The sequence below is a fragment of the Chiloscyllium plagiosum genome, unplaced genomic scaffold (assembly GCF_037043375.1).
Source record: "Chiloscyllium plagiosum isolate Xiang-an unplaced genomic scaffold, Cpla_swu_hap1 HiC_scaffold_16, whole genome shotgun sequence".
NCBI lineage: Eukaryota > Metazoa > Chordata > Chondrichthyes > Orectolobiformes > Hemiscylliidae > Chiloscyllium > Chiloscyllium plagiosum.
This window is the reverse complement of record NW_028270154.1, coordinates 63,121,852-63,133,555: the sequence shown is the minus strand read 5'-3', so window position 1 is coordinate 63,133,555 and position 11,704 is coordinate 63,121,852. Positions and strand designations below refer to the sequence as shown.

General features: G+C 43.8%; 1 protein-coding gene across 2 annotated transcripts; it reads right to left on the bottom strand.

Moving 5' to 3' along the window:
• Positions 1-673: 673 nt before the first annotated feature.
• rpl26 (ribosomal protein L26) lies at positions 674-11,428 on the bottom strand. Of its 2 annotated transcripts, none has more exons than XM_043703844.2 (4): positions 11,293-11,428; positions 10,691-10,863; positions 7,704-7,844; positions 674-852 (listed from the first exon to the last, which is right to left on the bottom strand). In XM_043703844.2, exons 2-4 carry the CDS (start codon positions 10,856-10,858, stop codon positions 724-726), a joined length of 438 nt encoding a protein of 145 aa, XP_043559779.1. In that variant the 5' UTR covers positions 10,859-10,863; positions 11,293-11,428; the 3' UTR covers positions 674-723. The 2 variants fall into 2 exon arrangements, with proteins under 2 accessions (XP_043559779.1, XP_043559780.1); XM_043703845.2 differs by having other exon boundaries at positions 11,280-11,307.
• Between the last annotated feature and the right edge of the window lie 276 nt (positions 11,429-11,704).

Sequence of the window (11,704 nt, the reverse complement as noted above, 5' to 3'; positions counted from 1 at the left end):
TACTTTTTGCACTATCCTTTGCACCCCAGTGATTTCTTCAACTCAGTATTTTTTCTTTGCACAGTACTTGCACCCTGGTGGTATCTTCATCCTTGTATTTTTATGAACACTGCTTAAATTACACACTTTTTAACTCTGCTTTTTCTGGATTTGTTCCAATTGCAGTTCTTCTGTGTTTTGACTTATGGACACACACACAAACACACCAAGTGATGTGCATCGTTCATTTAACTCCTTTTTCTATTAGTTTAATCCGAATGCTACCCACTCCCCACAAATTCCTCATTGAGAAACTGTTTTTTTTCCATTCTCTCACAGGGTGTAGATATTGCTGTCTGGGTAACATTTAATCCACATCCCTAGTTGCCCATGAGAAGGTTATAGTGAATTCCCTACTTGAATCATGTGGCCTATTTGATGTAGGTATATCCACAATGTTGCAAGATACTTTCCCACAGAAAGGAAAATTTGAAAGGAATGCCATCTTAAGCTGAACTTGATACTTTGCACACATGAAAAGGGAATATCCCCATGAAAACCTCTAGTCTTGGAACCACAAGCGAATTCAGTTCTAACCAACTAGAATGAATAATTTTTCTCAAAATAATTGGAAAATACAATCCACATATCTACACAAAAATGTACTGAAAAAAGATTTCATTTAAAAAAAAACTAGGGTGTTATTTGAATCTTTATTGAAAGTAGCATAAATGGAACATTTAATTACTCCTGCATTTTTTCAACAGATTCTTCCTTATATTTGCCTTTATCTTTGCCAACTTGGCGAGATTTTGCCTTGCGTTCAAGGATCTTCTTGCGATCTTTGTCCAACTTTAGCCTGGTAATCACCACCTGCAATAAATTACATGAATTTTTGCAGTTAGTTCTTCATATGTAACAATTCATACAGGTCTCTGATTTGCAACAGACAGAAACAGCCAGTCAACAACTGTAAATAAATGTGGAATTATGAGATTTTAGATGTAGTCCTCATGCACAAAACCACTTCCCCCATTCCCCCACTCTCTCAAAGGGAACAAAACCATCACCCATTAGTTAAATCATACTCCTTAAGATGTCATAACTGAAAAGAATCTCAAAATACAATGGCTTATTTTCGAGTGCCATGATTTGAGAATGAACAAAATTGCCAGTTCATAAACAAAATTGTTTTCACAATGAGTGAATGAGAAATGCTGGCCAGCACATCAAGAGAATCACAAGTTTATAGAACAGGAAGCTATTCTTCACGACACCTATGTTGCCTTTGCTGATAAAAAGATGCCAATCAAATGAGCTGCATTAAATATTTATCACTTTCTTTAAAAGATAAAATGGTTTCTTCAAGATACTGAACTAAGAGCTGAAAATGTGTTGCTGGAAAAGCGCAGCAGGTCAGGTAGCATCCAGGGAACAGGAGAATCGACGTTTCGGGCATAAGCCCTTCTTCAGGAATGAGGAAAGTTTGTCCAGCAGGCTAAGATAAAAGGTAGGGACTCCCTCGTCAGGTAGGGACCTGACGAGGGAGTCACGGAGGGAATGGTCTTTACGGAATGCTGATAGGGGAGGGGAGGGAAATATATCCTTGGTGGTGGGGTCCGTTTGGAGGTGGCGGAAATGACGGCGGATGATGTGCTGAACATGGAGATTGGTAGGATGGTAGGTGAGGACCAGTGGGGTACCAAAAATGCACAACCCAGATGGCCTCCTTCTTCAAGGACCGCAATTGCCCCCCGTGGTCGACGATGCCCTCCACCGCATCTCTTCCACTTCCCGCTCCTCCGCCCTTGAGCCCCGCACCTCCAACCGCCACCAGGACAGAACCCCACTGGTCCTCACCTACCACCCCACCAATCTCCATGTTCAGCGCATCATCCGCCGTCATTTCCGCCACCTCCAAACGGACCCCACCACCAAGGATATATTTCCCTCCCCTCCCCTATCAGCATTCCGTAAAGACCATTCCCTCCGTGACTCCCTCGTCAGGTCCACACCCCCCACCAACCCAACCTCCACTCCCGGCACCTTCCCCTGCAACCGCAGGAGGTGCAAGACTTGCGCCCACACCTCCCCCCTCACCTCTCTCCAAGGCCCCAAAGGAAGCTTCCATATCCGCCACAGATTCACCTGCACCTCCACACACATCATCTATTGCATCCGATGTGGCCTCCTCTATATTGGGGAGACAGGCCGGCTACTTGCGGAGCGCTTCAGAGAACACCTCTGGGACACCCGGACCAACCACCCTGTGGCTCAACATTTCAATTCCCCCTCCCACTCCACTAAGGATATGCAGGTCTTTGGACTCCTCCATCGCCAGACCACAACAAAACGACGGTTGGAGGAAGAGCGCCTCATCTTCCGCCTAGGAACCCTCCAACCACAAGGGATGAACTCGGATTTCACCAGTTTCCTCATTTCCCCTCCCCCCACCTTGTCTCAGTCTAATCCATCGAATTCAGCACCGCCTTCCTAGCCTGCAATTTTCTTCCCGACCTCTCCGCCCCCACCGCAGTCTGACCTATCACCCTCACCTTGACCTCTTTCCACCTATCACATTTCTGATGCCCCTCCCCCAAGTCCCTCCTCCCTACCTTTTATCTTAGCCTGCTGGACAAACTTTCCTCATCCCTGAAGAAGGGCTTATGCCCGAAACGTCGATTCTCCTGTTCCCTGGATGCTGCCTGACCTGCTGCGCTTTTCCAGCAACACATTTTCAGCTCTGATCTCCAGCATCTGCAGACCTCACTTTCTCCATACTGAACTAAGAACCAAGTGTTCAAGATGGAAATTCCTTACAACCCAAATACTGGTCCAATGCACTTTGCTGACAAATCCAACTCTCATTAAACCTAAATAGAAGTGAAGTACTGAGAAGTTGAAATAAAAACAAATTGCTAGAGATACAGGTCTGGCAATACTTGAAGAGAAGCAAGTCTGTGAAAAGCCTTAGAAAAATCAATATTCAGATTACGTGCTTCAGAGTAACAAACCTCTGATTTGCTCTTGTAGCTTCAGTGCTTATGTGGTGGGTCCAGTTAAGTGTCTGATCAAAGGTAATCCATGGGATATTAATGGTAGGTGATTACACTGTCGCAATGCCACTGAATGTCAAGGGAAGATGCTTTGGTCATTTACAACAAGAAAGTTGAATGAGATTTTGTATGCTCATAAAGCAGAGTCTGTGAAAATTTAGAAGACAGAGATCGATGTTTCCTTGTTTAACAAGAATCTTGAGAGGTCAGAGGTCTACAGCATGGAAACAGGCCTTTCAGCCCAACTTGTCCATGCCGTCTAGTTTTCATAATTAAACTAGTTCTATTTACCTGCATTTCGTCCATATCCCTCCATACCTATCCCGTAAACGTTTCTTAATTGACAAAATTGTACTCGCTTCAACGACCACTTCTGTCAGCCTGTTCCATACATTTGTCACCTCATGTGAAAAATTGTCCCCCCTGACTCTTTTGTACCTCTCCCCTCACTTTAAACCTATGCCCTCAGTTCTAGACTCCCCTATCAAGTTGTCGGCTGTCTACCTCTCATGATTTTAGAGGCCTCTGTTAGGTCAACCTATTTTCCTATACTGTAAGGAAAAAAAGTCCCAACCTATCCAACCTCTCCTTACAAGTCAAACCTTAAAAATGTGTTGCTGGAAAAGTGAAGGTCAGGCAGCATCAAAGGAACAGGAGAATCGACGTTCCAGACATAAGCCCTTCTTCAGGAATGAGGAGGGTGTGCCAAGCAGACTAAGATAAAGGTAGGAAGGACTTGGGGAGGGGCGTTGGGAATACGATAGGTGCAAGGAGGTTAAGGTGAGGGTGATAGGCTGGAGAGGTCGGGAAGAAGATTGCAGGTCAAGAAGGCGGTGCTGAGTCTGAGGGTTGGGACTGAGAAAAGGTGGGGGGGAGGGGAAATGAGAAATCTGGAGAAATCTACATTCATCCCTTGTGGTTGGAGGGTTCCTAGGCGGAAGATGAGGCGCTCTTCCTCCAGGCGTCATGTTGCCATGGTCTGGCGATAGAGGAGGCCAAGGACCTGCATGTCCTTGGTGGAGTGGGAGGGGGAGTTGAAGTGTTTAGCCACGGGGCGGTTGGTGCGGGTATCCCAGAGGTGTTCTCTGAAACGTTCCGCAAGTTGGCGGCCAGTCTCCCCAATGTATAGGAGGCCACATCGGGTGCAGCGGGAGGCCAAGGTCATACAGGTCCTTGGCCTCCTCCATCGCCAGACCATGGCAACACGACGCCTGGAGGAAGAGCACCTCATCTTCCGCCCAGGAACTCTCCAACCACAAGGGATGAATGCAGATTTTTCCAGCTTTCTCATTTCCCCTCCCCCCACCTTTTCTCAGTCCCAACCCTCAGACTCAGCACCGCCTTCTTGACCTGCAATCTTCTTCCCGACCTCTCCGCCCCCACCCCCTCTCCGGCCTATCACCCTCACCTTAACCTCCTTCCACCTATCGTATTCCCAATGCCCCTCCCCCAAGTCCCTCCTCCCTACCTTTTATCTTAGCCTGCTTGGCACACCCTCCTCATTCCTGAAGAAGGGCTTATGCCCGAAACATCCGATTCTCCTGTTCCTTTGATGCTGCCTGACCTGCTGCACTTTTCCAGCAACACATTTTTAAGCTCTGATCTCCAGCATCTGCAGTCCTCACTTTCTCCTTGTAAGTCAAACCTTCCAGTTTATGTAGGATCCTAGTAAATCTTTTCTGCACTATTTCTGATTTAATAAGACCCTTTCTATAGTACGGTGGCCTCAGCAACATCTTGTACAGCTGCAACAATTCATCCCAACTCCTCTACTCAATGGTTCGACTAATGAAAGCAAGCATGCCGTAAGCCTTCTACACCACCCCATTTACTTATGACTCCACTATCAAATAGCTATGAAACTGTACCTCTCCATCTCTTTGTTCTATAACACTACCCAGTGCCCTGGTTTGACCCACCAAAATCAAACACCTTGCATTCATCCAAATTAAAATCCACCTATCATTTCTCAGTCCACTGCCCAGTTGATCATGATCCCCCTGCATTCCCAGTTAACCTTCTTCACTGTCTATCATACCACCAATCTTGGTGTCACCTGCAAACTTACTAAGCATACCTTCTAAATTCTCATCCAATGATATCCCATAAATGATGAACAATAATTCCACACTGTATGGATTCTATGATGTTCAAGAACACGAGTCCCTATGGCACAGTGTGGTCACCACCCTCTGTCTTCGAACATCTAGCCAACGTTCTATTCAATTGGCTAGCTCTACCTGGATCCCATGCGATTTAACCTTACTCAACAACCTAAAGTCCATGCAGATGTCTACCGCACCATACTCATCTAGTTTTTTGGTAACCACTTAAAAAAACTCAAATCAAAATTGTAAGAATTTCCCATGCACAAAGCCATGCTGACTACCCAGAATGAGTCCTTGCCTCTCCAAATGCCTGTAGATCCTGTCTCTCAGAATCCACTCTAACAACTTAGCCACCACAGACATTACGCTCACTAGTCTGTAGTTCCCAAGGCATTTCCATGCAGTTTTTCTAAATAATGGCACATCATTAGCCTCCAATCATCGTACAGTTCACTCTGAAACCCACAATTTCCATCCTTGCTTCCCACAAAATCCTGGGATACACTTCATCAGGTCTCAGGGATTTATCCACCACAATGTGTTATAAGACTGCAAGACCTTCTCTTCTGCAATATGGACATGCTTTAAAACATCGCTGTTTATTTCCCCACGTTGCGGCGCATCCATGCATTTCTCAACAGTAAATACTGACAAGAAATATTCAGTTAGGATCTCCTCCATCTTTTGTGGCTCTGCAAATAGACAACCTTGTTATCTTTAAGAAGCCATCTTCTCTCCCTCATTACTCTTTGCTCTTCATAGACTTGGAGAATCCCTGCATTCTCCTTTACCTTTCCTACCAAAGCCATCTTATTATCACTTTTTCGCCCTCCAGATTTTTCTCAAGTATACTTGGACACCCTCTGGACTCATGGGATTCACTTGATCCCAACTGCCTATATTAGATTAGATTAGATTAGATTACTTTACAGTGTGGAAACAGGCCCTTCGGCCCAACAAGTCCACACCGCCCCGCCGAAGCGCAAACCACCCATACCCCTACATTTACCCCTTACCTAACACTATGGGCAATTTAGCATGGCCAATTCACCTGACCTGCACATCTTTGGACTGTGGGAGGAAACCGGAGCACCCGGAGGAAACCCACGCAGACACGGGGAGAATGTGCAAACTCCACACAGTCAGTCGCCTGAGGCAGGAATTGAACCCGGGTCTCTGGCGCTGTGAGGCAGCAGTGCTAACCACTGTGCCACCGTGCCGCCCTATGTTATATGACTCCATTTTGTTGACTAGGGCCTCAATAGCTAGTCATCCAGGGTTCCTTACTCTTGCCAGCCTTACCCTTCACTCTTAACAGAAATATGCTGGCACTGAAAGCTGAATTTGAGATTACAATTGTTACAACTGGGATTGAGGGGCTGAATGGCCTACTTACAGAGTCATAGTCAGAGATGTACAGCATGGGAAAAGGCCCTTCGGTCCAATCAGTCCATGCCAACCAAATATCCCAACCCAATCTAGTCCCAATCTAGAACAGGATTAGTCAGAGACAATTAAATAACTAACAGAAGAGGTGCTGCTTCGTGAATACCCCCCATCATCAGAGCATAATACAGGTCAATCTGCTATAACATGTTTCGTCAACCTGAATTCGCTGTAATATGATTGACGAACTGAGGCACCATTTCTGAAGCACAAACTTTTAAAATGTAATGTGATTACATCGCCAACACTTTTAAGTACTGTTTCTAAAGCGTGATTTTTTCTATAACACAGGGTTGTACTAGAACGCAACTGACTGTATTTGAGTTGAAACGATAAGAGCAGTTATTTTCAGCTCGAGGTATTGAGTAAATTAATTTCTTCATCCTCCTGAGATACCCACTACCATAGAAGCTAACCTTTAGCCAGTATGCTAAAGGCTTTATCACAAAATTGCTTAAAACAAAGCTATATATGGATACTTCAGTTGCTTACTCAAACTGGATTCTGCAGTAAACAAAAGCTGCAACTATAAACAATGGATCTAACCTGAAGTGACCCACTAGTTTATACAAAAAACTCAAAACGTCAGCATTTTGAGTAACTATAAACTTATGTTAGTTTGAGGATGACAAATTCCAAGATCATTAAGTATTGTAGAAAGACAGAACAGTCACAATAACTCAAAATTTCAAGTGTTTTTGAAATATGAAATATACCTTGAAAACAGCAAGTTAATTAATTCGCGGACAAGGCCCCACACCAGAAATGGCAGTTTATTGAGGAAATATTAGCTAGGTTTCTGAGTGAACTTCCATGCTGCTATCCAAGAAAAAATTACATTTTTTTTCTGACTTTCACTTAAGGCAAGATCTCATCCTTAGCTGGCTCCACTAACTCTGTTTCAATGCAGTACAAGGAATGCTGCAGTCAGCTTTGGTTACCTGCTCAAATCTAGACATATTGTTGAATTAACTTACAACGTATTGTTGAAAATGTTCTCCTCACAACGATCAACCCAAAAGTAGGGCATCTGTTTAGTTACTCGACTGTCCATATAACTACGTAGACAGATTCACTTGCTGACATTAACCAGAAAATATTCCGTCATTCTTACCTTACTGGGGTGAATGCCAACATGAACTGTGGTACCATTGGCTTTTTCACGCTGCACACGTTCAATATAAATCACATACTTCTTTCTGTATACTTGGACAACTTTACCAATCTGTTGACCCTTGTAATGTCCTCTGACAACCTGCATACAAGATAATAAATATAGAACATGTAATTTAAATATTAGAATTATAATAATTCAAGTTATAATTTGCTGTTTCACTGGTATTTGAATGTTGCTTATTTGAACAATGTGATTGTCTTTTAGCAATTAATGGGAACTCTACTCTTTCAAGATCAAAATATCAGAATCAACCAAAATATTTGTGCTTTAAGTTGATCATGTGATGAAACAGTTTCATTGTTTTAAGGTAAACAATTATTCTTGAATTCCTGATGACTTTGGAAGTAAGAAGTATAGTGTTCTTGAGTAATTCCTAAAATTGATCGCAAATAGCAGCACAGAGGTTAGCACTGCTTCGCAGATCAGGGACCCAGGTTTAATTCCAGCTTTGGGTGACTCTATGTGGAATTTACACATTCTTCCCATGTCAGTGTGGGTTTCTTCCCATAGTCCAAAGATATGCAGGTTAGGTGGATTGGCCATGCTAAATTGCCTAGGAAACAGGATATTCAGTTAAGTGAATTAGCCATGGGAAAAGCAGAATTGCAGGGGAAAGCACTGGGTGGTGGGATTCTCTTTAGAGGATTCAATATGACAAATGGGCCGATTCCACACTGGAGGGATTCTACGAATATTCAAATTACACATGCATAATTTATAAATATGTGCAGAATTAATGAAGAAAACATTCATAGGCACTTCGTGGAAGCAGATAAAAGGGAAATTTGAATTAAGGCAATTTTCGGAGACATAGGTGAAAGATTAGCCAGAGAGGTGAGCTTTGATGGAGGGTCACAAGAGAAATGACTCATTAAGGGGGTAAGGGATGAAATTCTAGAATCATACATCCTGGTTGATCAGAGGAACAGTCAACAATAAGGAAGCAAAGGGAGAATGCAGAAGAGTTAACAGTCAGAAGAACAAGGGTCTGAGAAAGTGCTAAGTAGTGACACAGGAATTTAAACCTAGGAATTCAAGATATTGGGTTATCACAGCAAATACAGGTAAGGAAACATAAAGGAATTGGATGATGGGTAGAATATGTTAAAATAGAACAACGATAGTTTATTTATCCAAGCAGTGTCAATAAGTCTTCTCATCCATGATAAACACTATCAAGATTCCTAGGTCAAGTGGAAGGTGACAGGTCAAAGTCTCAAAACAACCAGAACAAAGCTCCACAAAAAAAAACAAAATTAATGCTGACTAGATTTGGGAATGCGGTGGTTCTGTTCGCCGAGCTGGAAGTTTTTGTTGCAAACGTTTCGTCCCCTGCCTAGGCGACATCATCAGTGCTTGGGAGCCTCCTGCGAAGCGCTTCTTTGATGTTTCCTCCGGTGTTTATAGTGGTCTGTCCCTGCCGCTTCCGGTTGTCAGTTTCAGCTGTCCGCTGTAGTGGTTGGTATATTGGGTCCAGGTCGATGTGTTTGTTGATGGAGTTTGTGGATGAATGCCATGCCTCTAGGAATTCCCTGGCTGTTCTCTGTCTGGCTTGCCCTATGATAGTAGTGTTGTCCCAGTCGAATTCATGTTGCTTGTTGGCTATAGCCCCACACGCAGACAACAAGCAACATGAATTCGACTGGGACAACACTACTATCATAGGGCAAGCCAGACAGAGAACAGCCAGGGAATTCCTAGAGGCATGGCATTCATCCACAAACTCCATCAACAAACACATCGACCTAGACCCAATATACCAACCACTACAGCGGACAGCTGAAACTGACAACCGGAAGCGGCAGGGACAGACCACTATAAACACCGGAGGAAACATCAAAGAAGCGCTTCGCAGGAGGCTCCCAAGCACTGATGATGTCGCCTAGCCAGGGGACGAAACGTTTGCAACAAAAACTTCCAGCTCGGCGAACAGAACCACAGCAACGAGCACCCGAGCTACAAATCTTCGCACAAACTTTGAAGATTTGGGAATGTTAACTGGGCATCTGAAAACCTAAGTACTAGATTGTACATGAGTGCAAAGACAGACATGGGACCAACAGACATAAATATAACCATGGAAGCAGCACAACTGGTCACCTGACCTTTCAAGAAAGCAATACCAAACAGCGTTTACTTAGATTACATACAGTGTGGAAACAGGCCCTTCGGCCCAACAAGTCCATACCGACCCTCCAAACAGCAACCCACCCAGACCCATTCCCCTACATTTACCCCTTCACCTAACACTACAGGCAATTTAGCATGGCCAGTTCACCTAACCTGCACATCTTTGGACCGTGGGAGGAAACTGGAGCACAGAGGCAACCCACACAGACACGGGGAGAACGTGCAAACTCCACAGACAGTTGCCGGAGGCGGGAATTGAATCCTGGTCTCTGGCGCTGTGAGGCAGCAGTGCTAACCACTGTGTTTACTATTGTCAATATTTATTTCAACCTAGAAACTACCTACCAGTGATACTAAATTACACTGTAGATCCACTGTAATACTTCTATATCAATATGCTTCAAAAACCCAATAAAGCGCTACAAGGTTAAAAAGGAAAGAAATTCTGAACCGCACCATCTTAACTTTCTCTCAGAAAAAGTGGAGAATTCCAAATACAGAAGTCTGACAACATCGGTTCCATTGAAACGCACACTTAAGACACATTCACTTTATAGATGCCGGTTCACACTTTTTTCCCCTCCATGTATTTCTGCTATTATAATTATGACAGCCAGAGCATCTGCACAGACATGAATGAAGTGTAAAAGCTAAAATGTTAGAAACCCATTACAATCAATATCTGAAACAGAAAGGCTGGGTAACACTATAAATTGAACCATACATTTATGTTAATGTGCACATTTTTAAAAAAAACTTTCTGTGCATTAAAGTCTAGGGTCTGCTTCACTTACCTGAACCTCATCATCCTTGCGTATGGGCATTGAGCGAACATTGTATTTCTGCCTCAGCTCCTTGGAGAGTGGAGAGGACATAATTTTCCTGCGAATGTGAGATGGAGCATTAAAGTGTCTCTTGCGGTTCTTCCTCCGGGAAGATGTGACAAAGGGGTTGAACTTCATGTTGGCTGCACACAGAAGAAACACGAAAGTTAAGCCAGCTGCTCGTTGTTAATTCGGAAAACATGAGTTAAAGAAATCAGACCAGAGCTTTGAAATACAAGGTAAAGTAAGGTGGTAGTACATCAATCAGAAGACTTGTTACAGTGGGCCTGAAACCAGCTTCCTTGACAGTGGAGGGACACCGGGGGATAGTGAGCCCAGCAGGAACTGGGTAATACCGGGGAACACGGACTCTCCAGATCCCCCGCCTGCTTTGTAGGCCCCACCGATTCTTACATTATACTTCCCATCTAACTCCACTCCATACTTATTTCTAAAAAATATTACTACATATGACATTGTATTCGGTCTCCAACTCAATATCTAGTATCACTTTACCACAGTTAAGTTAGAAAACAATCAGATGTTAACGGATACCAACAGCTCAATCCTACCCCTCCAGCTGAGTCGTCAATGGCCGCTGGTGAAAAGAGAATGTACGCATGTGCGGTGCGTTAGTTATCATGTCAAATCTCGCGTTATTACACGCAGGTTCCTCAGGTGAAATCTCCAAAGTGGAGAGAGAGCAAAACACAACCAACCGAATTTACATTACTGCCAGACGTGCATAGTTCCTTCAGTATCTGTAGTTTTATCAGAGTATAACGGAGAGTTGAAAAGTGTGGCGTTGGAAAAGCACACTTAAGGCAGCATTTGAGGCGAGTCGACGTCTCGAGCATAAGCCCTTCATCAGGGAGTTGAACAGAGTCTGGCGGGTACACTTTAATCATGGGCAAATACCCAGCTCAAGCAAATTGCTTAAATTCAAATAAAACAACATTTTAAAATTGCGTTAGGTTTAATTTT

What these genes read in the sequence shown, in the direction of transcription:
- rpl26 (XM_043703844.2), bottom strand. Translation starts at nt 10,858, where the DNA reads ATGAAGTTCAACCCCTTTGTCACATCTTCCCGGAGGAAGAACCGCAAG. An exon ending in GCAAGGATGATGAGGTTCAG is followed by an intron (nt 7,845 to 10,690) that starts GTAAGTGAAGCA and finishes TCTTGTATGCAG; the next exon opens with GTTGTCAGAGGACATTACAA. An exon ending in TTGGCATTCACCCCAGTAAG is followed by an intron (nt 853 to 7,703) that starts GTAAGAATGACG and finishes AATTTATTGCAG; the next exon opens with GTGGTGATTACCAGGCTAAA.